At 35.0% G+C, this 27,492-nt stretch overlaps 3 protein-coding genes across 4 annotated transcripts; 2 read left to right on the forward strand and 1 right to left on the reverse strand.

Moving 5' to 3' along the window:
• The first annotated feature begins 1,030 nt into the window (after positions 1 to 1,030).
• Positions 1,031 to 3,599, forward strand: LOC115992622 (AB hydrolase superfamily protein YfhM-like). The gene is made up of 5 exons (XM_031116848.1): positions 1,031 to 1,583; positions 1,678 to 1,892; positions 2,339 to 2,503; positions 2,583 to 2,818; positions 3,153 to 3,599. The coding sequence occupies exons 1-5, from the start codon at positions 1,514 to 1,516 to the stop codon at positions 3,397 to 3,399; spliced, it is 933 nt and encodes a 310-aa protein (XP_030972708.1). The 5' UTR covers positions 1,031 to 1,513; the 3' UTR covers positions 3,400 to 3,599.
• A 3,592-nt stretch (positions 3,600 to 7,191) lies between these two features.
• Positions 7,192 to 10,552, forward strand: LOC115989032 (bifunctional epoxide hydrolase 2-like). 2 transcript variants are annotated; one of them, XM_031112679.1, is made up of 4 exons: positions 7,192 to 7,758; positions 9,221 to 9,385; positions 9,473 to 9,708; positions 10,066 to 10,552. In XM_031112679.1, exons 1-4 carry the CDS (start codon positions 7,606 to 7,608, stop codon positions 10,307 to 10,309), a joined length of 798 nt encoding a protein of 265 aa, XP_030968539.1. In that variant the 5' UTR covers positions 7,192 to 7,605; the 3' UTR covers positions 10,310 to 10,552. The 2 variants fall into 2 exon arrangements, with proteins under 2 accessions (XP_030968539.1, XP_030968540.1); XM_031112680.1 differs by having other exon boundaries at positions 9,485 to 9,708.
• Positions 10,553 to 15,627: 5,075 nt separating this feature from the next.
• Positions 15,628 to 27,492, reverse strand: LOC115989680. The gene is made up of 13 exons (XM_031113491.1): positions 26,695 to 27,492; positions 24,064 to 24,163; positions 22,743 to 23,082; positions 21,863 to 21,975; positions 20,837 to 20,965; positions 20,575 to 20,668; positions 20,292 to 20,402; positions 19,006 to 19,607; positions 18,049 to 18,314; positions 17,165 to 17,315; positions 16,882 to 16,979; positions 16,712 to 16,793; positions 15,628 to 16,062 (listed from the first exon to the last, which is right to left on the reverse strand). The coding sequence occupies exons 1-13, from the start codon at positions 27,195 to 27,197 to the stop codon at positions 15,979 to 15,981; spliced, it is 2,673 nt and encodes an 890-aa protein (XP_030969351.1). The 5' UTR covers positions 27,198 to 27,492; the 3' UTR covers positions 15,628 to 15,978.

Below are 27,492 nucleotides of genomic sequence, written 5' to 3' on the forward strand. Positions count from 1 at the left end.
GGGTTTGGTTTGCTCTGGGTCTGGGGTTTGGTTTGCTCTGTATTTGGTTTCTTTTTTTTTTTTTTTTGATAAACACCTCTGTATTGCAGTGTTGGGTAATGGGGTTTGGTTTGCTTTTGCTTTGTATAGAGTATAGACTGTATTAATCTCTGCCAACGACGTGACTGTGGTTTGATTTTTGATTTGCTTGGTACTTTTTTTTTTTTTTGGGTGAGAATCCATGGGTTTGCTACCTCCGTATTATGTTGGGCTTGCCAGGCTTGGCTTGCCGTGGGCAGTGTGCTTAGCTTTGTTACCATTTTTTTTTTTTTTTTTTTTTAGATTTTAGTTCAAAAAATGTTTTTTTGGATTTTTTTTTTTTTGGCTTGAAAGTAGAACAGATAATTTTTTTTTTTTTATATTTAATTTGAGGGTATTCCTATTTTTGTGATTGAGGGTGTTCCTAATTTTAGATTGAGGGTGTTCCTAATATGGATTAAATATATATATATATATATATATATTTTAATTTTTTTCAGGTCAGGGTGTTCCTGGGAACACCCTGACCTGTACGTGGCACCGCCACTGAATGGGGTGATTGATTTTATTTAAGTTTGTTTATTTCTCTATTTGGTTAACAAAGTTTGTTTTAATAATTAGAATAAAATTCAGTTTTGATATATATATTTATATATTTATTTATTTACTTGAAAATGTAGAAATTGTATTACTATAAAAAAGAAAGTAGGAACACCTTGACCTGTACGTGGCACCGCCACTGAATGGGGTGATTGATTTTATTTAAGTTTGTTTATTTCTCTATTTGGTTAACAAAGTTTGTTTTAATAATTAGAGTAAAATTCAGTTTTGATATATATATTTATATATTTATTTATTTACTTGAAAATGTAGAAATTGTATTACTATAAAAAAGAAAGTATGAAAAGTATAACATGGGAATAATCCAAGCCAACACAGTGGCTTAGGTTCCAGGAGAGAGAGAGAGAGAGAGAGAGAGAGAGAGAGAGAGAGAGAGAGAGAGAGAGAGAGAGAGAGAGAGAGTATTAAAAATTCAATCACTAAGCCCCAAAAGCCAACAGTGTTAAATTAAAATAACCACAGAAAGCCTATGATCCTATAATAATAGAAAAATAGAGAGATTCTTTTCCCACCAAGCTTACTGTTTCGTATTTCCTTTTGTTTTGTCTGTATGTTGATGAGGATACAAGTACGACAAATGAAGAAACGAAAGACAAAAGATGAGAACACAAATCACAAGACCTACATGCAGAATCTAATTAAAGGCTTACCAAGCTTACTGTTTCGTATTTCCTTTTGTTTTGTCTGTATGTTGATGAGGATACAAGTACGACAAATGAAGAAACGAAAGACAAAAGATGAGAACACAAATTACAAGACCTACATGCAGAATCTAATTAAAGGCTTAGATGATTACAAAGGAGAAGATGAGAAACCCAGTTGAGCTAAAAAGCCTCCGGTGACTAGACTCTCTCTCTCTCTCTGAAGCCTAATAATGGACCAAGTCCAGCACAAGTTCGTGGACGTAGGAGGACTAAAGCTTCATGTAGCTGAGATCGGAACTGGTCAGAAACCAACGTCAATCCAATCTAATTTATTTAAGAATCAAACACAAACGCCATTTGATCATTCACTCTTAAACTTTGAAAAGTTTTTCAGGTCCTAACGTGGTGTTGTTCCTGCATGGATTTCCGGAGATATGGTATTCATGGCGCCACCAGATGATAGCTTTAGCAAATGCTGGGTTTCGAGCCATCGCGCCCGATCACCGAGGATACGGACTATCCGACCCGCCGACCCAACCAGATAAGGCTTCCTTTGCTGACATTCTTACTGACCTCCTCAGTCTTCTCGATGCCCTTCAAATCGCTAAGGTATTAAAATATATTAAGTGTTAAGAAATTTGATATTTGCCACCAAACCTCGGTTATGCGTTTTTAAGGTCTTATTAGTTATGCTCCAAAAAAAAAGTTCTTATTAGTGATAAAATTTTGGAGATAGAAAAGTTTTAGTAATGTTATTTTCATAATTAAGAATTTGTGATGTGATGAAGCATAAATTGACATGCATGTTTGAAAATTCTTTATTATTCTCAGAATTGAATTTCAATATTATGGGTAAAGATTTTGGCTATATATAGTTAGTTAATAAGGTTCAAGGAAATTAAATGCCTTAAACGGTTAAGCTGTAACTCAGACTCAACATTGCTGCTTTGCCTTCTCTAGTCTATTGTTTCCATATATCTAAGACAATATAATGCCTAATTAATTAAAGCTTAATCTCCCCATTTTTCTCTTGGACTTATTGTATATGTCCATAGGTTTTTCTTGTTGCAAAGGACTTCGGAGTTTGGCCTGCCTACCTTCTGGCAGTTCTCCACCCAGAGAGGGTCTTAGGGATGGTAACAATAGGAGTACCTCTCAAGCCAAAACGCTCTACATTCCATCAATACCTACCGGAAGGATTCTACATTTCAAGATGGCGGGTATGGGTATACCTCTACTTTCCTCAATTAATGTTACCTGGCTCTGGCTTGCAATCTCATGTTTATGATCTCTTTTTAGGAACCCGGACGAGCAGAAGCTGATTTCGGACGCCTCGATGTTAAAACAGTTGTGAGGAACATTTACATCCTCTTCTCCAGAAGTGAAATACCAATGGCTGCTGAAAACCAGGAGATCATGGATTTAGTAGACTTATCTACTCCTCTTCCCCCTTGGTTCACAGAGGAGGATCTCGCAACATATGGAGCTTTGTATGAGAAATCTGGATTCCAGACTACATTGCAAGTACCATATAGGTAACGCCACTCATCATCAATCAATATTTTACACAGTAGTTGTTATATATGTAACCGCTGCACCTCGTATACTATTATAGGATTCTGCTTCTTTACTTTGTATATTGTCAATATTGATCGCAGGTCACTTCACACTTCTTGGTGTAGATCGAGATGTTACCATCATTTGTTTCAATTTTGTATAAAATATAATGGAGGTTTCATCTTTGTGGAGTTGTAACTAGTCTGAAATTGCAATTAGCAGTCTGCTTTACCTGATAAATAGGCAGTGGTAACTCGTAAGTAAGTAGACATTTGCTAAGGATTTTTGTTGGTGTTTTGCATTAATTTATAGGTCATCAGGTGACGACCCCAACATAACAGATCCAAAAGTTAAAGTACCAGTGCTTTTGATTATGGGTGGCAAAGATTACATCCTCAGATTTCAAGGGATTGAGGATTACATAAACAACGGAGAGATGAAAGAATTGGTCCCCGATTTGGAGATTAAATTTTTGCCTGAGGGAACCCACTTTGTTCAGGAGCAATCACCTGATGAGGTGAATCAGCTGATTCTCACCTTCCTTGCCAAGAATGTTTGATCATGGAAATCTCAACTACGGTTATTGGCATGTAGTTTGCCCAAAGTTTGGCCTGAGTTTTTATGTGTGTAAATTTCAAATCTGAAGGACGGTAGTGTAATAATAATCAAGCATTTCAAGTGTGATATAAAAAGCCTAAAACTCTGAGTTTCGTGTGGCGTGTAATGTATGTTTCTAAATGCTATGTCTGTGTACACATTTGCTATCACTCACTCTCTACTCGTCCCTAGATTTCATTGTCAATAATCTATTCAAATAGCAATTGTTTAAAATGTGTGTTTTTTTTTTTTTTTTTTGGGTTGGAAGCTAAAAACATCTTTAAAAAAATCTGTTTGAATTCTGGTTTTTTATTGTATTTTTAAAAATACTCTAGAAAACATTTTTCGGCTCTTTAGCTTGTATAAAATCACAATTTTTTTTCTATATTTATAGATATTAAATAACAACTTTAGTTCACCACTTTAAAATATTAATATAGAATAACTAAAATCAACCTAAGCAAAATCAAAAGACATTTATTGAAAATTACACTTATAAAATTAGAATCATTCTAATAATAATAATTGTGGAGGCCAATTAATTAGGAAGTACTGTTAAGACAGTGTTAACTGGGCCTATGGCCCGATCCGAGAACGTTAGACCATCTGAGGAGGTCCAGATAAGATTATAAGGATAACGAAATGAAGAGAGGAGTAGAGACAATATGAGATAGGTCCAACAAGCGTCTGAGGACAAAAGCCCTTGACAACATGTGTCCGAGGTCGATCTGAGTGTCATATCATCACAGACTTACTTCGGAGTTACATCATTACTAAGGGTTAGATGTCAGACAAGGGATAAGAAAGGAGAAGGACAACAAATATCTTCAAAAAACTGCTATCTCCGCATTAAATGACTCCCAACCAACTCTCTGACCGTATTAATATGGAAGTGACGCCTGAACAGTGATCAAGCAGCCTTACAGCTACTAGTTTATGGTTCTGGGAAGTGCTAGATGGGACAGGAATGAATTTTCCAAATCTAACCTACACGTGTGTGGTAGGGACGACACTAAGGTTGGAATATATAACATGGAAAGATGTACTAAAAAGAAAAAAGGAGAAAAAAATCAAAGATCAGGACTGTAACTCTTGTGCAATTTTATTATTCAACAAAACCATATGATACAAACTACTTGGGCTATTCCGAGGATAGATTTTCTAATCTGAATTGTGTCTTACAGTCTGAAACCACTAAATCTAATTCGTTTTTCTTCTGGGATAGATATAGTGCTTCCATCCACGCTCTACAAATTTATTGTTTGGGCCGCTTGGGTTTGAGCTCAATCCTGTTTTAGGACCAATCCAATTTCAGTCCTTACAATAATAATAATAATAATAATAATAGGTGAATCTAAGAGAAATTCAAATTAAAATTCCAAATTAAAGTTCCAATTTTGAGCCATGTGTCCTAAATTATTTATTCTTAAAGAGTTTTATTTCTTAATTTTAGAATCAAATGTGGGATCACATCATAAATATTCATCCAAGTGAGTTATTAAATACAAAAACCAAATAATCTAGAATAAATGAATCGTGTAAAAAAAAAGTGCTTTACAATTAAAAAAAAATAGACAACTTACATTTTATACCTAATAATATATGTACAAAATGTTTTAAAGAATTAACAAAATATAAAAATGATTATCAATAATATTTAAATTATATATAGAAATTATATTATACATCTTATTATATATCTTTAAATGTATCCATGCATATGTATGGGATTACAAGCTAGTTCAAATTAAAGTAAGAATGCTCCAACCAAAAAATAAAATAAATTAAAATTATCAACTATAATACCATGACCCACCAAATTCATTTATTCTAAGTAACACCCAACCGGTCCATTTGTCTTATTACACGTTCACATGAAAATTTACAAATACATGAAACCTCCCACCTCTATATAAATATATTTTGTCTCTATATAAATATATTTTTATACAAGTATACATAAAAAAATATAAAAATATAAAAATACAATATTATATATATTTAAATCGAGTCCTCATATTCATGAGTTTTGTCACAAACACATTAGAGCATTCACAACATTGATTCTAAAAAATTTAGCTTTTAGCACCTTAAAAAGTTATTTTATCTATTTTACCATCTCATTTTAAAATTTATCAAATGTCAAAAATTCTATTTTTTTTACCACTTCATCTAAAATAATATAAACAATTCATTAAAAATTTAAAAAAAATAATAAACAACAACAACCACCACCACAAAAATCTATGTCAATTAGCCACAGCCACCTCCACCATTAGCCATAGACACCACTTTGGCAGCCATAACCCATAAAAATAAAAAATTAAAAAAAAAAAAAAAAAAAAACCCCACAACTCATCACCACCAACCATAACAACCCACCACCGCAACCAAACCTACAGCTAAAATCAACCAAACCCATAGCTAAAATTAACCACCATCACCACCACCACAGCCCACAACCAAAATCAACCAACACCAATCCACGAAACCCACAACCAAAATCAACCACCACGAATCCACCCACACTTGAAATCATCCACCATTCACCACCCCAGCCACCAATCCACAAAACCCACACCCAAAATCAACCACCACCATCACTACAGCCACCAAACCCGCAAAATCCACACCCAAAATCAATTACCATCACTACTCTAGCCACCAATCCACAAAACCCACACCCAAAATCAACCACCACCACCACTACAACCACCAATCCACCAAAATCAATCACCACCACCATAGCCACCAATCTCACGAAACTCATAGCCAAAATCAACCACACCAACAAACCCACAACCACCAAACCTATAGAACACACACAAAAACAAAGAGCAAAGAGAATAAAGAAAAGAGACCAAGAGAAAGAGAAGCAAATTGGCGACGAAGTGGTGGTGAAGAGAAGAGGAAAAGATAAAGGTGTGAGGCGATGAGAGATGGAGATATAGAGTATAGAGAATATACTTCACAGGATTGAGAGGTGAGGAGAGCCATGGTAGTGGGAGAAAGAAATTAATAAAAAAATAATAATAATAATAGTAGCAACTTGCTATAGTGACCTCTGCTAGTAACAGGTTACTGTAGTAAGTTGCTAAAAAAATTTGAGTTTGGCACCACTGATAAAGGGCATTTTTTGGGCTAGCAAGTTGCATGTCTAGTCTTGAGGAGTGTGTTCATTCCTGTCAATACCGAGAGCCCTTGAGTCCGCTTTGGTTAAGGAAGGCATTAAGTTGGTTGATCACTATTTTAACACATTTGTTGGGAATGCTCTTATAATGTTTGTGCTTGGTTCATTTAATAATCATGTCTAAACTTAATGCTTAAACTTAACTTATTTTTTAAAGAAACGAACATAAACAAACATTTTCCCAAACTAAACTTGAGTTGTTCATAAAAAGTTTGATACATTTACAATTCACTCATTTTCATATACAGTTTGCTACAACTATCCTCTTTGTCAGACCATGATTGTTTATCGTTATCATATTCACTCACGATTTTTTCTTCAATCATAGGTTGGTTTGCCATAAGACTTGCCATTGGCCCATTGCCTGGTATAGTTGTGGGAAAGTAAGTGTTAAAAAAGAAATATTAGTACTACAACTTTTATTACAACTTGACACATAACGAGTTGTCCTGTAAGTGGTACATATATAGACTCATAATTTTTTTTCACCACACGTGGCGAGTTACAGCCAAAATTATGTAAAATATTATAGAATTGGCATTTATCGCTTAAAAGTGTGCCTTGTCTTGGTTGGTTCTTTATCAATCTCGGTAAGAGAAAGGATACTATTACGACAAAGGGAGAAACAAAAGGCAGAAGATGAGAACACAAATCACAAGACACAGAATCTTGTTCTTCGATGATTACAGAAGTAGAAGAAACGAAACCCGGTTGAGCTTAAAAGGCACTAGTTTGGTAGTGAGTACAATTAATGGACCAAGTCCAGCACAAGTTCGTGGACGTTGGAGGACTAAAGCTCCATGTAGCTGAGATCGGAACTGGCCAGAAAGAAACCAACGTTAATCTAATCTGATTCATTTAAAGAATCAAACCCATATGCGATTGCCATTTGATCATTCATTCGTAACTTTCACAGGTCCTAACGTGGTGTTGTTCCTACACGGTTTTCCGGAGATATGGTAATCGTGGCGCCACCAGATGATAGCTTTAGCAAAGACTGGGTTCCGTGCCATCGTACCCGATCATCGAGGCTACGGACTATCCGACCCACCGCCCCAACCCGACAAGGCTTCCTTTGCCGACATTCTCACTGACCTCCTCAATCTTCTAGATGCCCTCCAAATCGCTAAGGTTTTAAAAGCTATTAACTATATATGATACTATCTATGTTAAAGAAATTTTAATTCGAAAATTTTATTTTGTTATTAGCCAGCCACAGTCCAAGGGTTTTGGTTTTTAAGTTCCTAGTGAGTAGTGATATGAATTTGGAGACAGAAAAAGTTTTAAGTAATGCTGTATGAGTACTCTTTATTCTGTTACATTTTTCATAGGAATTTGTGGTGAGGCATAATTTTCATGATCAATTTGAACATTAAAATATAGAGAATATGCATGTTTGAGAATTCATTATTTTGTTAAAATTAGGCTGAAATACACTCCTAATGAGCATTTTTAGTGTCAGTTTCAAATAAGCGTTATTAGTTTCTAAAGTTTTAAAAATGAGCATTTTTTTTAATAACTTATTTTATATTAAAAATTACACATTCTTCCCAACGACCCAAACCGGTTTCTATGTGGTCTGCCCACCCAATTGAAACCCAAATTCATTATTGTTCAAGATGATTCATTCCCAAATCCTCAAGAACAAGAGAGAGAGAGAGAGAGAGGGTTTATTCACTCATAATTCAATGTGAGCAAAATTTTTGCCTCTAGTTAAGGCTCAAGGCAAAGCTAAACGTTGAGGAATCAAGGTTCCAAGCCTCAGGGTGGAGTTTTGAGGCTTGAAAATTATCCTCACTCAGGCCTCAGCACCCAACTTGGTTGGGGTTTTCGAACAAAAAGAGGCTTATTTTTGTCTCATAATAATAATAATAATAATAATAATAATAATATATATATTTTTTTAATCTTTAGATATATATATATATATATATTTTTTTTTAATCTTTAGATAGCATTGAGTGATTCGTTTAGTTTTAGGCTTACCATTTACGGTTGACATTATATACGTGTTCATTCTTAATGCTAGTTTTTCTTTGAGGACATGAATATTAGTTGTGATTTGGCTGTAAAGTTGTTTTTAACATTTAAGCTGATAGGCAAGAGGCTTGTGGTTTGTCTAGTTCCTTCTATGTGGAGAGTCTGGGTTTAGATCCCTCTTCCCCGACTTGCTGTAATCAATATATATGTTCTATAAATATATCAAATGTGAAGTTGAGGACTTATAAATTAGGGTCAATGAGATACCTCATTTCCAGCAAATCATCATTGTTGCCTTCTTTAATCTGTTGTTTCAAAAGGCAGAGCAATCGTTGGTGCATTTGGGTATTGTTGAAAAAAAAAGTTTTGCTTTCTGTCTTAGTTTTTGTGGAAATAATCTAGCTTTTAGCTTTTTTGAAGTAAACTAGCCTCTAGCTTTTTGTAACATATTTAATATAAAAGTTACCAAAAATTATATCTTTTAATAAACACTATTCAAACAAGCTACTAGAAATAAGCAAAAGCCAAACAGACCTAAGCAAAAGACAATGCCTAGTTAAAGATTTTGTTATGTGTAAACTCTCCCTTTCTCTTGCTCTTGTTATGTGCATAGGTTTTTCTTGTTGCAAAGGATTTTGGAGCTTGGCCTGCCTACCTATTTGCCGTTCTCCACCCAGAGAGGGTCTTAGGGGTTGTAACAATAGGATCGCCTTACATGCCAAAACGCTCTACATTCCTAAAATACCTACCAGAAGGTGTCTACATTTCAAGATGGAGGGTATATCTATACTTTCCCCAATTAACATTCGGCTATTATTTCACCAACGTTGCCTGCTTGCAATCCTATGTTATGACCTTTTTTTAGGAACCTGGGCAGGCAGAAGCTGATTTCAGACACCTAGATGCTAAAACAATAGTTAGGAACATTTACATCCTCTCCTCCAGAAGTGAAATACCAAAGGCTGCGGAAAACCAGGAGATCATGGATTTAGTAGACTCATCTACTCCTCTTCCCCCTTGGTTCACAGAGGAAGATCTTGCAACATATGGAGCTTTGTACGAGAAATCTGGATTCCAAACTGCATTGCAAGTTCCATATAGGTAATTGCACTCATCATATTTTACACAACAGTGACCAAATGTTATTGTGTAACTAGCGCACCTCCTATACTATTACAGGGTTCTGCTTCTCTGCTATTACTTTGTATATTGTCAATATTTATTTATTAACCTGTCACAGGTCACTTCTGCACTTCTTGGTGTAGAAATGCTACCATCATTTGTTTAAACTCGAATAAAATGGAGTTGGCATATTTGTGGATTGATGTGGTCCGTGTAACTGATTGCAACAGACCTGAAATTGCAATTGGCTGTTGCATTACCTGCTAAATAGGCAGAATTGTAACTCATATAAGTGGATACGTGCTAATGATTTTTGTTGTGGTTTTGCATCTATAGGTCCTTAGGTGAAGACTTCAACACAACAGATCCAATAGTTAAAGTACCAGTGCTTCTGATTAGGGGTGGCAAGGATTACTCCTGCAAATTTCCAGGGATGGTGGATTACATAAATAGTGGAATGAAAGAATTTATCCCCGATTTGGAGATCGAATTTTTGTTGGAGGGAACCCACTTTGTTCAGGAGCAATTACCTGATGAGGTGAATAAGCTGATTCTCACCTTCCTTGCCAAGAATGTCTGATGATGGAAACCTCAACTACGGTTATTGTCATGTAGTGTACCCGAAGTTCGACTTGAGGTTTTATGTGTGTACTTCTAAAATCTGAAAGACGGTGGTGTAATATCAAAAACCAAGCATTTGAAGTGTGCCATAGAAATGCTAAAACTCTGTTTAATGTCGCATGTAATTTATGTTTCTAACTTTAATAAGATGGTGTACACATTCCTATCACTCTTCTTGTCCTTAAAATAGTCTATTGAAATAGTAAAGCTCCATTTGTTTCGGCGTACAATACTTTTTGTTGGAAACTGAAGAACATTTGTGCCATAAATAACAATTTTAATTCACAATCATTTAATTACAAAATCAAACTTATAAGCACAATCATTTAATCTCATATTCGAGGTTTTGAAGGAATTATGCTCATTTAAAATTTTAAATGTTGTTTTGGTCATTTGCAAGTGTGGGAAGATTTTAATAGTTCTGGTCGTTTAGAAGGTATTTTTTATTTTTTTATTTTTTTTATTGGTCATTCATTTTAATAGACTAGATAATGTCCCGCACAATGCAGGAATGCTTTGTAATTTTATTTGAAAATAATTTTTATTTTTTTAAGACCCATATATAATAATCATTTTGTTATATAATATTTATGATGTTTCCTATAATATAGTTGAATGCTTTGAAACTTAATTTTCTTAATTCATATATTATAATTTTTCCTTATCCTAAATGTAGTTTTCGACTATATATATATATATAAAAGATTGGATATATATAAGATTGGTAGTTATTAGAAATTTCTAGGTGTCTATAAAATATTATAAATTTAATATTTAAAATAATAAAATAACATCTAGATAAAAGGTAGACTTTATTTCTAGTACCGAACACTTCCTCAACCACTTCATTCTCACCGCCAAATCCCAAGACCCCAACCTCAAACACTTTGTTCATAATCTAAATGAAACAAAATTATTTGGGTACCAACATAAAGAGAACGTAATCAAACAAAGAAAAATTGGCTAAATATACTTGCATTTATCAATATTTAATTACCTCTAATAGGACCTTTATATCATTTTAAAAAAAAAAAAAAACAAAAACAAAGAGAATGTTAAAATTCAAGGAAAGTATAAGCTAAAATTGGAAAGACTGATCTTGTATTATTAATTTTACACATGATTTTTGTCTTTATATAGAGATGTAGAGCACACTTATTAACTTACAATTGTATATCAAAAGCGTAACAACAAATTAAATAATTTGAAACTAATCATAACAAACTGCAACAACAAATTCCTTGTCAAAGAAAGGATCGTATGACAGAACTTCATGCTCTCCCACGTGAGGTTTCTGCTTTTATAATATATTGATTGATTTATCATTTTGATGTTTTTAGGGGTTATTTGATCATATTTGATGTTTTGAAGCTATTTTGGTCATTTGTAGGTTTTGGAATATTTTAATAGTTTTGGAAGTTTAGAGGGTATTTTTATCATTTTTGAGACTTTATCATTCATTTTCATTTTAAAATTTTGAGTATATTTTGATCATTTCAAAGGTTTTAAGGGTATTTGGGTCATTTTGGAGATATGGGGGGCATTTCTATATTTTGAAGGTTTTTAGAGGATATTTTGGTCATTTTAATTGTTTTAGGAATACTGTGGTTCTTTTGGAGGTTTTGATAGTATTTTGGTCATTCTAGATATTTTAGGAGTATTTTTTTTATATAATTTTTTATGTTTTTGTTGTATTTTGGTCAAGGCTTATTCCAATACCACACTAAAATAACGGTAGCATTCAACGTCCTTCTCGAATAAAGGTGGGTCTCACGCTTGTGGTGTACACCTTCATGTGAGAGAGACATTATATAGAACAATTTTACAAAATAATAAATCCTGAAGAGGGTTCTTTCTTGGTCCATGGAAAATTATTTATGCTTGACCAAGTTTTTCTACCATCCCAAATACCACAAAGGACAAATATTTTACAGAGACATGTTTTATTTTGAAATAAATGAGGCAAGAGATTTTTATGTTTGTGTAATTACAAAGGCAAAGGTTCCCTTTGAAAGTCTCTAAAGTAGCCTCTCCAACTTTTAAAGAATTGGAAGAGAAATAGTTTCCAAGAAAATGTTTTATTCCAAAATAAATGAGGCATGGGATTTTTATGTTTGTGTAATTACAAAAGTGAAGGTTCACTTTGAAAATCTCTAAAGTAGGCTATCCTAAAAGAATTAGAGTTTCAATTTGACCAAGTTTTTTTTTTTTTTTTTTTTTTTTTTTTTTTTTTTTTTTGCCACCCTAAACACCAAAACTCAAAAATGAGGAAAGCATTTTCCCAAAAAAAAAAAATTGCCAAAATAAATGGAGCCTGGTGTGTGTGTGTGCGTAAGAGAGAGAGAGAAATTCTGAACTTGATCATAATGTCTTTTTCCACCTGAGTCAAAGACCAAAACAGTCCCTAAACTCTAAAAATAAATTATAGGCATTAGCAGAACTTTACTCCATGTTTAGTTTGAGGAAGTAAGAGAGAAAGGAAAGCAAATACTTTGATAGGCTGAGATGAATTGGGGTAGAGGAATGGAAAAGTGTAGGGTTTATTTTCATCAATGGCCTACCAATTTCTGACCTCCCAATTTGGGCAAAAAGTATCTTATTATATATTGTCTTATGAGACTTTTTTCTAACAATATGTCTTGACACAAAATATGAGTTTTACATGTTGTAAGAAAGTGTTCTCATGACACCAACTTAGGCGAAAATGGGTAACTAACCCTAATTTTCCAACTATATAGTTAGTAGGTCCAATTCAGAAACAATATCATTTACTAACATCTCAAGTCTCAAAGACTCGATTTTGGGCCTATAAATCGAGTCTTTAAGGCTCGGTTTTTTGGGTCTGATGTGGCAAAATTCCACGTGGAGTACACCTGGAACTCGAGTCTCAAAGACTCAAGTTATGTGACGTGGCCACCTGGGTCTGACATGGTTGGTCCACGTGGAAAAATTAGAAACCGAGTCTCTAAGACTCGATTTCAATTTGGGTTTTTTCAAAATTAACACCTCTCACACAGAACGGACACTCTCCACTCTCACTCACCCTCTCTCTCTAACACAACAGACACTCACTCTCACGCTCTCACTCACCCTCTCACTCTCACATTGAACCTCAGCCTCTCTTACTCACTCACCCTCTCCACTCTCACTCACTCTCTCTCTAACACAGCAGACACTCACTCTCACGCTCTCACTCACCCTTTCACTCTCACACTGAACCTCAGCCTCTCTCACTCACTCACCCTCTCCACTCTTACTCACTCACCCTCTTCTCTCACTCACTGCTCTCTCACTCAGTCTCCACTCTCTATCTCCACTATTTCAGATTCATCGCCTTCGCCAAAAGATTCGATAAAGCCACAGCAACGTGTACAGAGCTTTGAGTTCCTTCAGTGTCTATGTGGTCTCTCAAAACTAAAAAAAAAAGGTGAGTCGCTTTGTACAAAGTTCACTGTTTGGTTGCTGAGAAACAGTGGGAAAAATCAAAGAACTTTGGTTTCACCCACCGTGGGTTTTCTATTTTGGTTTCTTTATTGAATTTCTAATAGAACTATTAAAAAAGATCGAAGCTTTATTGTTTTTTGAGATTGAATTGGTTTGTGGGTTTGATTTTTTTTTTTTTTTTTTTTTTTTTTTTTTTGGTTTTGTTTTGCGCTTTGTTCTGTTCATGGGTTGATATCAGGAAAATTTCAAATTTCTATCTTGAACTATGCATTCTTCTGCAGTGATGATGCTAGTTTTTGTTAACTGGGTCTTTGCTAAATTAAATATATATATATATATATATATATATTATCAGGAAACAAATATAAATATTTAATACAAACAAATATTTTATCAGGAAATGTCATGACAAATTCAATGCAAGCAACACTTTCTAAAGCAATTATATACACTAAACAACCAACTAGAGAGTAAGGAGACCCTTACCTGACATGAGGATGTGCAAATGTACTGCTGAGATTGTATGAGAGTGAGAGGGGGAGTGAGAGAGGGAGACTACAATGAATGTTGGGCTTGTATGAGAGTTAAGAGAGGAGCAATGTTTTGCTGCTGAATGTGTATGAGAGTTTATGAGAGTTCTGTGAGAGTTGTATGAGAGTTGTTGAGAGAGGAATCAGTCAAATATTCTCTAAATCCCAAGAGACTGGACCAGACAAAACAAGATGGGACATGACCAAACTTGATGGGAAACAGACATGACCAGCCCACATGGAGTTTCTGACCACATTTAAAAATCAAGTTTCTGAGACTCCGTTTCACTTTTAGTAAACTGAGTCTCAAAGACTCGAGTTTTAAGGGCATCTACGTGGCATCCACATCCACGTGGCGTCTACGTGGAATTTTGCCAACTCAGATTGTAAAAACCGAGCCTCAAAGACTCAATTTACAGGCCCAAAATCGTGTCTTTGAGACTCGAGATGTCAATAAATTAATTACTTTCGGAATCGGACCTACTAACTATATATTTGGAAAATTAGGGTTAGTTACCCATTTTCACCCACCAACTTATAAGATACCTTCTTTAATTTAGGAAGGAAGAAAAGAAAAAGTCCTTTATGAATGGGGTCCATCATAACTCAATTTTCTTTTCTTTTCTTTTCCTTTCTCTTCCCATTAACCAAACACTTGAAATGAAAATTTCTTTTTCTTCCCTTTCCATTCTCTTCCCTCCCCTTTCTTTTCTCTCCCCCTTGTGTTTTTCCAAGCACATTTACGGAATTGGTAATCTGTTGTAGAACTGGTGTTAAGATGAGAATGAATTTGACACTTGTGAATGTAATTTTCCACCTAAAATATAAAGACCTCCCTAAATCGTCTGGACTGGATTACATGATCTTGTCGTAGGGTTGACCCTTTTTTCCTAAGTGGTCAGGTTGGTTAACACATGAAGATCATTGTCCTCACTAATATATTTGGATCGGGTTGTTCCATACGTTTTCCATGTTCATAACTTAAGGCCCAAGCATAGATAGCCATACAAGTAAGTGCATCAAGATTTTACTAGCAAAACAGATTTGTGGCCCAGTTCTTGAGGTGCAATCAGCCGAACAGACTTGAATGATAGAAGTTTTTTTTATCCTGATTAAAAATTGAAGGAATCCAAAGCAAAAGGCCTCCTAACCCAGTGTCGTGAGAAGAAAACACGCTCTAATTCAGAAATTTAGCTTATGAGAAGGTTTTATGAGAGGTCTCGGGACATGTAGGACTCACCTGTGAGAGAGTGGGGTCTCATGAGATACATGAGGCAAAAGACAGAATTGCCAACAATGAATATGAAGAAAGAAAAAAAAATTACAACACAAATTACGTGTACACTGGACAAAGAAAACACTTTCATTCTACTATCATTTTTTCGTATACAAGCATCTCAGCCTGCACAAAATGGTGCAAAGAGAGCTAAAAAAAAAAAAAAGAATACACTAGTAAAGAAAGAAAACAAGGGACCCCAAATATGAAGAGAAGAAGAAAAGGCTCAATCAGACTATAACACAGGCTTGTCGTCAGTTTGATGTAGTTTGCAGCAGCAGGGAATCGTGTCATAACAAGCAGTTGTCTTCCAGGAAGTGAGAACACTGCTGCCTGATATGTAAGAAATGCTGACGCTGTACAAAATCTCTCGAGCTCTCATGGCACTCTACAAGATTCAATTACTTCGCTCACAGCTTTATGAGTTTCCGGAGAAATCATGTTTAAAGTCAAATGAAATGCCTGTTGCAAGAGGGAAAAAAAATCATATTTATTCATAAATATAATACTGAAATAAAAAGAAGGGGATCTCAAGGTTTCAACTGCTCCATCATCGACCACTGGGGATACACAATCCCTGTTTTGTTGGTCACTTCCACCATTTTAAATGGTTAGAGTAGCAGAACACTAAAATTATTTGACAATTGAAAACAATTCACAGATCCAATTATGACTTGAGCTTCTCGCCCATGAGGTGGTATCTCATAAGACCAGCCTCTCACAGTTGTGGATCCCGCATATGAGAGCGAGGTCTCATAGGACCGTCCCATTAGATACTTTTTGCTCACCCACACCATGCTAGAATGAAGGGGATGCCGTGGGCAATTCGTCCAAAAAGCAGGGAAACTAAATAAGTTAGCTGCTCTACTCTAGGGACTGGCACACCCACGTAACAATGATATGCATCCTTCAATAATTCACAACCTGACCATTGGACAGGCTACAGCCCTTTGAAAGTAAACCAAAACGTGGCCTCTTAATGGGATAAGCTTAAACACCAAGACAGTCCTGATTAATTTATTTCTAATACACCAGATTTCACAATTGGGTAAGTTTCAAGCCCCATCTACTGTATGAATTAAAAAGTTACAAGTCAAAAAGAAATACATACCACAAATCTGTCCAACACAGGTACAAGAATTGCCAGGTTGTGTTTTGGGAGACAGCCAGCAATAGCTTCACGAATGCTCTTACTGTAAACAGCCAAAAAAACAACTCCCTGATAAAATCTGACGTGAAATTTTACAAACAAAAAAGAAAATCTAGAAATTGCAACCAGACCTTTCAGTTGAAAGAAACGCTAGAAGAAGGGCTGAATAAGCTTCCACAATCATCTTCTCAGCTTCTCTCTCTCCTTGTAATACAGCCGTCTCATCATTCTGTGACACAATGCAGATTTAGATGTCAACAACAAGCAGATTCCTTCTGCCTACCCATAATGTAAACAACTTTGTTTTTAGTCTTTATTTTTCCCTTTCTTGTTTTTACTTTCTCCACTATTCTACTCCTTTATGGTAGGTATCAGCTAAAGTAAATTTGAACAGTTGGTGACTCGGTGACTCACCCATGTTAAATTTTTTCCTTCATCAGCTCCCTCGCCTGCTCCTTGGTTGGCCAAAAAGATAGAGCAAAGTAGTGGAATCACATCCCTCTGACTCTCCTCTTCTAACCCTTCAAAGTTAGGCAATGGAACTCTGGCTGCTGCAAGTCGTGATCTGCAGAAAAGCTAATTGTAAGTACATGAAAATTCCTTTCCAAGTTTCCATGCTCCAGTAACTATAATATTAAAGGCATCATAACAACTTGCAAGATCAAAACAACAAGACAAGTTCTCATTGAAGACTGGCATCATTTGACTAGGAGCTGAAGAAAATTATGTGTTTCAAATGATGCCTTCTATGAAACTTATGATCTGTTTGGATTGAGGGGGAGGGAGGGGGAGTAGAGTAGAATTGACCCAAAATTAGCTTATTTTCAACCAACTCTACTCTACTCTCCTCCACTCCCCCTCCCTCCCCTCTCAATCCAAAAGGGCCCTTAATGTATTTAGAAATCCACCCAATGAGGACTTGTCCACTTTACCCAACCCATCAATGTACTCACAAATAGAGAATGCTAAAAACCCATCTGAAGACTATATTCTTTCTACCTCTCCCTTAAAACCTAATTTAACAATCAACTGCTTCAATTAACGTGGTTGTGTGTAGTAATTTATTATACTGTATGAGAATGATAGAATGAAGAAAAATATACAAAATTAGAAAAGGCACCAGCAATTAACACAATTTTCAATGGCCAAAACATATAAATTGAACAGCAATAGGGAGAGAGGGGGACAATTGCATAGTTGAAACAGTCAAAAATCAATCATTAAAGCACTGGGTCACCAACATCTCCCAGAGCAATATAAAAATGCGGGCAGCAAAGTAAATAAGAAGTAAAATAAACCTGTTATGACCATCTTTCTCTACCAAGTTCACTAGCAGGCCCAAAATCGCAACAAGAAAGTCCAGCTCTTGATCAGTGAGATGTCTATCATTCTGGTTGTCAAGATCAGTGCTTGAACTGTTCTCTTTTATCAAAATGGGGGGAGATGAGGACGAACTATATGAAGGAAAGTGCCCAGCAATTAAAGAACACATGGTCTCCAGTCCGCCACAGGCAGCAATTTGACAACAACCAACAGGGTTGTCATTTGTTAAGTTCATTAGAACCTGAAAATAAGGACCACCAATATTATAATTTATATACATTAAAATACTGTATTTTCAGTCCTAATACAAAGCAAATAAATCAATTTTATTCAAATTTAGATGAAACAATCACCTCCATAACTACACAAGAAAATCAATCAGCTGATGCATATTAGATAGACTAAAAGTTAAACAGGGGAAGAAAGTTCAGTTATTAGGGCCACATTGACAGTAACAGTAACCAGGAAATCTGGTTGATCACAAATACAGATGCCCTAACAATAACATCGCCTGATAGGTAGCATCAAGATAGAGTTGATGGGTCTAATATAGGACATTGATAATGACACATAGTATAACCATCACCCTCCGTCCAATATCATAGAAGTAAGCATTGAGAATCACAAAAGTCCAAAAACAAAACGTTTAGGCTGGGTTTGGATTTGGCTGAAACCCATGTTTTCAGTTCTGCGTTTTAACTTTTTTTTTTTTTTTTCTTTTTCCCTGCAGGCATTACTTTTAGGGGACAGTAGCACTGTTGAACACTGTTTATCACTGTTCATAGATTAAAAAAATATTAAAAATGGGTCCAACGGTATTATTCACACATTTAAAAATTATTTTTGCTATAGTGTTTTCAATTTTCAGTTTCAGCAACAATAAGTTCAATCCAAACAGACCCTTAAAGTTCAAATATTAGTTCAGTATTCACCTTAACAGCAGTAAGAAGGCAGTCAGCTAGAAGACTGGAACCCTCTTCATCAGCAGCAACTGGACAGGAAAGTTCCTGGGAAAACTTGTTTTCACCATTACTTGATTCTTGTTGGCTCATTAACCGCTGAGATTGACACCCATCTTCAAGTTCTCTGTATGGTACCCTACTTTTCCGAGTTTGAGATGTTTTTTGCTTCCCAGATAATAAGTCCCACTTAGAGGGCTCAAAATCATCTTCATCAAAAGCAAAAGGATCCCGGTTCTCTAAAATTTCGAGCTTGGCATCTTCTGTATCGTTTGGTCTCTTACCACACCCAAAGTTCTTGCTGGAGCCATTATCAGTTACAAATATGCCACTACTTGAACGCTTTGATGTTCCATTGCATGAGCCAGACATAGAAGAAGTGACTCTCATCTTTAACGAACAAGTATCATTCATGGAAGTGCTGGTAGTCTCAGAACCGGATATAGAATAATCAAACTGAGTAGTTGGCAACAATGGGCTGTTCCCAGATATATTGAAGCTCTTCTGAGAGGAGGTCCTCCCTGTGCTACACCACTTTCTAGAGGAATTGATGGAAAAAGTCTCACTGCTGTCCACTGCAAATTTGAGAAAAACATTCAGTTTAAACTTTAAAATCTAGAGTCAACATAGATTTGTCATACTAAGGATTACGGAGCAGTAACTGACAAGTAGCTGGTGGCTGGCAGCAGTGAATTTAATTTTACTGCACACTTTTTTTTTTCTTAAAAATAGGATATTATTCTGTAAAGGTAACAAGAAAGACTTTTTCCCAGGACAAAAAGATTGTTGTTTTTATAAAAATAATATGAGAGATGATGCAATAGATGTGTGATGGTCCCTGTATAATGATTTGAATCACCCACATCAATCATTATTTTTATCAATAACACAGTATCCTTCTGCTTCAAAGTTCAAACTCCATCAGGCATGATATCAGCACTTAAAATTAGTAGAGTAATCTAGATGGCAGATCTTATGAACAGGGCAAGACCCTGTGGATTAGAACAGCCTTTCATATCCATGGCTAACTTGGCTACAAAATCAAAAGCCAGTTGAAACATAAATGTGTCTCTAATTTTTCATATTTTCATGTTTATAATTTCCGGAAGATGTTAAAAAAACCACTTGCAACTTTACAAGATTGGCAAATTATGAAGAGAAGATATATATAACTGCTCTTTTGTGAAATGGGATCAAGATCCTGAAACACACACGGGGAGTGGGGGAAGAGAGAGAGAGAATAGCTAGCAACTAAGTACCTTTGAAGTCTTCAATTAAAGCCAATTCAGAAGCATGACAAGTCCCATCAGAGAGATTACAAGACTTTTCATCATTGGAGATGGCAGGAGAACTTCTAAGTAGATAAAGACCTAGAAATCAAAGCCATCAATCATCAAACAGAACGGATCAAAGAATATTTAGAAGTGTTATTTATAACAAAGAAAGTGGACCAAAGCAGTAGTAACAGTGGCAGTGCTCTCTACATAACAAGGCAGAAGTAGTGGTTCAATATAAGAAGCAACCCCTTATATTGTCAATCACCTGAAAGAGTCTTGATGAGACTTATAATGAGCTCTATAAAAGATATTGGGGTTCCCCGAGGATTTGAGTTTCCTTTCATTCCAAGCAAATGACTCTGGTATGGAAAAATATATGTAAAGACCTATTTAGAAGGAGAAGAAAAAAGATCCTAACATGCAAAAAAAAAAATTCTATGAAGTTTACAAAACCAATAAGATGGAAGAAGCCAAAGTCAAATTTATTAAATATAAGAGAGATGAGCCAAAATCATATTTCAATTTACCTGATTATCCTTACTAAGAAATGTGGCATTTTCCATTATCTTCAAACATTTTAATAGCAGCACCAAACTTTGAAGATTCAGGTCATTTTTTCCACCCTGAGAAGAAGGTGAATTACGTTCCATCCGACCCTGCCAATAAAATTTAAATGTTATATGAGCTTCCCCAAATATTAATCAAGTAACAGCATTTATTCATATAGAAATCAACAGGAGAGGATATACAGTAAACAATTGTTTTATTTGACAATTACACCATGCACCAGCCATCACTCAAACAATCAGATGCCTATCAAGTAAAAAAAATTACATTATAATCACAGCATTCATTTAGTATGCGTTTGGATACCGTTTATTTTGCTGAAAACTGAAAACAATAAAAAATCATTTTCCGGTTAATGTTCACTTTTAAAATTACTGTTCATATGCCTGATTGCACTGTTCATGGGCTCTGAGCTGAAAAAAAAAAAAAAAAAAAAAAAAAAAAAAAAAAAAAAAAAGCTGAAACGCAAAATGCATAAAACGTGGATGTGAGACACGCAAAACAAACGGACCTTTAGAGTCCATAAAGAAATGGTTGAGTTTGTATGCATGCATTCTCATGTCATATACAAGAAGAAACAGTTGGAAACAAGAACTAACACTAGATAAATACAGAGGTCAGACAATGATCACTGCCCATAAGTTCTGTAGAATAAATACAAAATGCCATGATTCATAGATTGATGAACACAAAAGAAAATTGGCAATGCTATTACCCTATAACTAGTATGGGAACACTGCTGCCCATTCAACAACTAGAATTGAAGTACAATTCCAATGAAGTCCCATCAGGACAGCTTATTGTTATGATTTTTCTTCTTTCCCAATACATGCATTTTAGCACAGAAAGTTTCAATTCATAAACTGAACCCCAAATTCTCATATAGCACTAACTGGATCAAGAAATGGCAATTGATACATGTTTTTAACAATTTATAGCAATAAATAAAACCGACAATGAGATCAAACAAACATACAAGTTCACACCTCCAAATTGGAATGACAATTCATGGCGACCTCAAAAACAGCATCAAGTCCTCCAAGCTCTCTTAATTTTTCCTTGAAATTGCCCCCAGTCTTCCTTACTGCACCAGAGGTTTCTAAACGAATGCAAATCCAAACAAGAAAACAAATGAGCAATCAGGAAAGAGCAAAAGAAAAAGAAAAATCATATTATTAGGATATAAAGGGCATGATGATTTACTTATCTAAAAAACAAAACAAACAAACAAACAAAAAAGCATTTTTTAGGATTATAAAGATCCCTACCAAAGCTAAAAAGAACATAGATTGAGAAAAAGTTGCATAGATAAGAATCCACATCCAATAAACTTGTTTAACAACTCATCAGGGATGTGAAAAAGCATAAAATAGATTACAGAAAACTTGCAATTTCAGGTTTGTAATTAAACAAGCACAGCAAACAAGTCTTCAATGAAGAACTGTCAATTTAAATTAGCATTTATTCAGAATAATGCAGTTACAGGAATTCTGTAATAACTTGAAATGGGCAAGAAATCAAAGAAACATATTTTGGAAGACAGACCAAGCAAGGAAAAAGAATGCACAAAATTAAACAAATGAAAATAATAAAACAATTCCTAGTTGGTAAAGACACATATTTTGATAAGTACTTAAAATAACTACTTGAAAATATCTACATGATTTTCTTTATCTCAAAAACATGTAAATGATTTTAATGATCTTACTTGCCAATCATATTAAAGGAAGTTTTCATCTCAGATTTATTTATTCACAACCTTCACAATGGTCAAGCTACCAAACAAATTAATGCACAATTTAACCCAAAAAAGGCTACAAGCTTCCAATGAAGAGATGCATTAGCGGTGCTGATTCTCAGCAATACCTTCAAGAGAGATAGTGGTTAAGCAAGCTTTCTCCATAGTCAGCAAAGCTATCCATTTTGGACATAGCTCTGGCCTCCCCATTCCAGTATCATCATCACGGCTTGATTTCAATTCCTTGCAACTTATAAGTATTTCCTGAACCTTTGAAACAATAGCAGCAGAACTGGAATCGACTCTTTTCATTGTATCACGACATATGTCGGCTTCATTCCGTAGTGCAAGAAGCTTGAGGCCTATTTTTGGTGCTTTGTCTTCAGTGGCCATTAAAGCTGTTGGTTTCAACAACTTGATTAGAAAACAGATGCAACTGGATGATTCCAAAAGATGATCATCTTGACCCTGAAATAGTGCAATTAGACAGGCCTTCAGGACTGTATTTCTATAAGAAAGGCATGTCTAGATAATGAAGATAATTTTTAAAAAGTGAATAAACAAAGCGATGTGCAGGTGACCACTCAAAACTATGAAATACAGCAAGATTCTAGTACTTTATTAAAAGTGTATAATAATAGTGAAATCAAATCTGATATATACAGAGGAAGAAGTTAAAAACTCAATTAAAAACAAACAGTACTCACCAATGTATTCAATATCCATGTCTATGAACAGTTCCCAAATATTCTCCATATTAATTATACAGCACCAACAGAAATAGGATCCCTTTCTTTTCTTTTTTTTTGAGAAAGTAGCATTTAGACATCATTTGGAAATGTTGCAGAAAAATGTTATAACTTATGAAGCAATACTTTCCCAATAACTATAAAATCAAAACCTCATATAATATACTTTCTCAATAACTCTCTCTCTCTCTCTCTCTCTCTCTCTCTCTCTCTCTCTCTCTCTATATATATATATATATATATATATACATATATATATATATAACCCAAGTGAATCCTGCTATGCTTGATGAATGCATTGTTTTGAATTTGCATTCAATTCAGCTGATATAAAATTCAAAAGCAGTGGAAAAGATTGCATTAAAAAAGGATAATTCCCCTCTTCCCCACCACTTTTGACTCAAAAAGCAATTCTTGAATGTATTATCATGCAATCATGGGCCTTATGCAGGTTTTGGGCAGGTCAAAATCATTTAAGGAAAAAAATTAGCCTCTTTCACCATTGATTAGAGGGCTTTCATTGAACTCTATTGAAGGTATAATATGAACACAACAGAAAATGCAATTAATCAAAAGAGTCTTCTGATCATCTGTACAAAATTTTCTTCATTGGGATAATTAACATATTTTCATCAATTTGCAAGGAAAAACTTCATTAGAATTGTACTTTAGCATGCAGATTCTTGTCTTGATCACTTACATCACCAGTTAAAACGCAGAAAAGAGTGGCAGCAGCCAGATTGCTGGGTGAGTCATCAAAGCTGAGGCCCAAAATAGCATCAATTATTGTCTTTGCAATCCTGAAATTAAAGTACCTCAAATATTAGTGAAAGAACTACCCAATATTGCACAGAAATTTAAATTTCTATAGGTAAATGAAGTTAGGTATTCTTGATATAATAGGGAGGAAAAAAACAAAAGCATAAGATGATACCTTATAACCAACTCGTATATTAAGCATTAATCCTTTCATCCTTTTATAATATTCTTTCTTTTTTTTGGATAAGTTTGTTTTTGGCCTCAAGGGCAGGGGGAAAGGAAGATTCAGTATAATTCTTAGTACTATTTATCCTAGAGAGAGAAAGAGAGAAAAGGATCTACTTAATAAGTAGGACAAGAAAACACCACCTTGTCCTAACCTTTTATAAAACATAATCTCAGAGAGTCAAAAAGATAAGAAAATAAGGGGGCTTTTTTTATAAAATAAATAAATAAGGGGGCATTTCATTTGGGGGAATCCATGTTAACCCCAGCATCCAAATTCCTAGGAATGTGATGCCTCACAATCTAGATGCTTGGGAATGTAAGTATTTCTAAAGTTGGTTTGATTGGGAATCTAATGAGATTCCCAAGAATACAAAATTCTTATGTTTGATGTATTCCTAGGAATCTTATAGGAACAATTTATTTTTCCCAAAATATCCTTAGATTTGTAAACCTTATTTTTATCATCCTCCAAATAAATAATGAGAAAATAAAATATAAACTATAAATCATAGCAAATTCACTAAAACTATAGTCTAACATTTCTGAATGGCGGATAATACAAAAATAATTATTTAAATTCTTATTCTTCATGGCAATCATGACATCATGTCTTGTTAATAATAATAATAATTTATTTTCTATTAGCATCTAACTCAATACCAAATAGGAGAATTAAAAAGGAAAAAGAAAAAAGAGACCAATTCTTAGTTTTATTTCTATTGGTTAAAGGGTAGGAAAGAACGTGTAAAATTATCAATTATAAAAAATGTAACTTTTTCCAAGCATAGGAACATGGACCCTCTTTTTTTTTTTTTTTAATATAATCCACATTCCTATAAATATGGGATTGGAAGGGAATTCAGATACCCATAGGCATTTGATACCATTGTGTGATTTGAAACCAAACATGGGATTATTAGGGAATCTTTCAACATTCCTAGAAATCCTAAAACATTATCCCATATCAATTGCCCCCTAAAACGTCTTCTATTATCAAAATAAATGTCAAATCTTGGAAAAAAGTAAAATAATCCAATGACACCCATTCATTATAAGAAAAATTAAATTTTTTGCTGCATCAAGTTTCCTCATATGGATACAGAGTTTCCTCACTACAATTTCTTACAAGTCACAGGCATGCACGCATAGGCGCACATACACATACAGGCATACTTCAAATAATATTCATCAGAAAATACTTTGAAAAAATTATACAAACAAACAAGTTGGTGACTCATTTGTTTAATGTAGCAAACAAAGAGTAAATGCTCACATCATCAAAAAGGAAACTAAAAAGTAAATGCAAACAGAGAGTAATCTTGCAAATCCACCCAAGTTTCGGATGTCTTCGATTATAAGAACAACTAATCCACCTTTCATTATAGCCAAGTCATTCAGTTTTGAACATAATTCAAACTGAACCATCAATAAAACATGAAACCCACATTACCCCTTACATAAATTTCAAAAATAAAGAAACCTCCAAATTCACCACTCTAACACTGGAAACTCATAACTCACAAATGTATCCCATAATCCAAACCAAAATCCAAGATTACCAAAACCCAACATGCAAATTGCAAAATCCCTCCACATTTCCATATCCCCAACCACATAAACTCATCAAAGATCATATTTTAACTCAAAACCCATTACACAAATTCACTGGTAACTGACAAGTCACAACTCAACAAGAATATAACATAAATTCAAAAAACCCCTCCACCTTCCCAAAACCAGACCCATTACACAGATTCATTAAAAACTCAATTCAACAAGAATTACCCAAAACCTACATACCCCATATTTCAAATTCAACAAACTCTTTAACCCCAAAATTCAAAATTACCAAAACCCAACATGGAAATTCCAAACCCCAACTATATAAACAATATCATGAAATTCACATTTAAATTCGAAACCCATTTACACAGATTCACTGTAAGCTCAAAACCCATATAGAATTGCCCAAAAACGCACACATCCCATGATTCGAATTCAAGAACCCAACAAACTCCCTAACCCCAAAATTTAAAATTACCAAAACCCCACATGGAAATTCCAAACCCCAACAATATAAATGTTATCAAAAATTCACATTTTAATTCAAAACCCATTACAAGATTCACGATAAACTCATACTCCATCAAGAACTACCCAAAAACGCACGCACCCCAAACTTCAAATTCAAGAACCCAACAAACTCCCTAACCCCGAAATTCAAAATCAGCAAAACCCCACATTCAAATTCAAAAAATCAAATTTTAACTGAAAACCCATTACCCAGATTCAAAATTGAAAAATTAAAGAAAACCCATTACAGAAAAGCTCGAAATGAGCATACCCTTGAGTCCGCAAGAGGCGTCTCTGCTGTACAGTGGCGCAAATGGACAACAAGGACAACAAGCTAGCCCTTCTGATCCGTACGGGCTGGGGTTTCCTGAGGCCATCGAGAGCGAAATTGACCTCGTCGACGTGCTCCATCATCTCTCCAAACTCCTGAGCCTCCATCAACGTGGAGGTGGCCGGAATCGAGAAAGAACAAGAACCGTTAGCTTTCTTGGGCTTCTTGTTTAGCGGCCTCCTAGGGACACCGTTTGATTTGGCGGATTCGAATGCTGTACAGTTGGAGTGGGACGACGATTCCTGAGACGAGAAATTAAAGCTGTAGAGGCTGTGGTTTTGGGAGAGAGAAGAGTCTTTGAACGTCAGGTCGTTTTGTTCGTCTACGTCTTCGTCGCTGTCGTCGTCGTCGTCGTCGTGGACGTGCACGATGTCGTTTAAAGAATCTGAGTAAGTTCTTGGAATGCCTCCTCGGTTGCGACGACCGTATGTACGGACGATCATTTTCGGTGGTGAGTTATGTTGTTGAATTGAGCATTTAGAGGAAAAATTGAAGGGCTTTTTGGGGATTTATGAAAATATTTGAATTGAGAATCAATAGCAGCCAAGCCAAGAAAGATAGAATGAAGAAGAAGAAGAAGAAGGAGAAGGAGAAACAAAGAAAAGAAAGAAAGAAAGAAAGCAAGCAGAGAAGGGCAAGGTTTTAATTTGTTGAAGTGGCTGATTTGGAATTTCAAGAGGGTCCGTTTGGTTTGGTTTGGTTTGGTGTTTGTGAAATTCTGTGCGATTTTGATTTTTG

The sequence above is a fragment of the Quercus lobata genome, chromosome 5, assembly GCF_001633185.2.
Source record: "Quercus lobata isolate SW786 chromosome 5, ValleyOak3.0 Primary Assembly, whole genome shotgun sequence".
Taxonomy (NCBI): Eukaryota; Viridiplantae; Streptophyta; class Magnoliopsida; order Fagales; family Fagaceae; genus Quercus; species Quercus lobata.

Excerpts from the sequence above, each read along its gene's own strand:
- LOC115992622 (XM_031116848.1), top strand. The coding sequence starts at position 1,514 with ATGGACCAAGTCCAGCACAAGTTCGTGGACGTAGGAGGACTAAAGCTT. Across the intron at positions 1,584-1,677 it reads TGTAGCTGAGATCGGAACTG|GTCCTAACGTGGTGTTGTTC; the intron begins GTCAGAAACCAA and ends AAAGTTTTTCAG. Across the intron at positions 2,504-2,582 it reads TCTACATTTCAAGATGGCGG|GAACCCGGACGAGCAGAAGC; the intron begins GTATGGGTATAC and ends ATCTCTTTTTAG.
- LOC115989032 (XM_031112679.1), top strand. The coding sequence starts at position 7,606 with ATGATAGCTTTAGCAAAGACTGGGTTCCGTGCCATCGTACCCGATCAT. Across the intron at positions 7,759-9,220 it reads ATGCCCTCCAAATCGCTAAG|GTTTTTCTTGTTGCAAAGGA; the intron begins GTTTTAAAAGCT and ends TTATGTGCATAG. Across the intron at positions 9,709-10,065 it reads GCATTGCAAGTTCCATATAG|GTCCTTAGGTGAAGACTTCA; the intron begins GTAATTGCACTC and ends TTGCATCTATAG.
- LOC115989680 (XM_031113491.1), bottom strand. The coding sequence starts at position 27,197 with ATGATCGTCCGTACATACGGTCGTCGCAACCGAGGAGGCATTCCAAGA. Across the intron at positions 20,966-21,862 it reads ATTGTCATTCCAATTTGGAG|GGTCGGATGGAACGTAATTC; the intron begins GTGTGAACTTGT and ends TTTTATTGGCAG. Across the intron at positions 18,315-19,005 it reads GCCTTCTTACTGCTGTTAAG|GTTCTAATGAACTTAACAAA; the intron begins GTGAATACTGAA and ends CCTTATTTTCAG.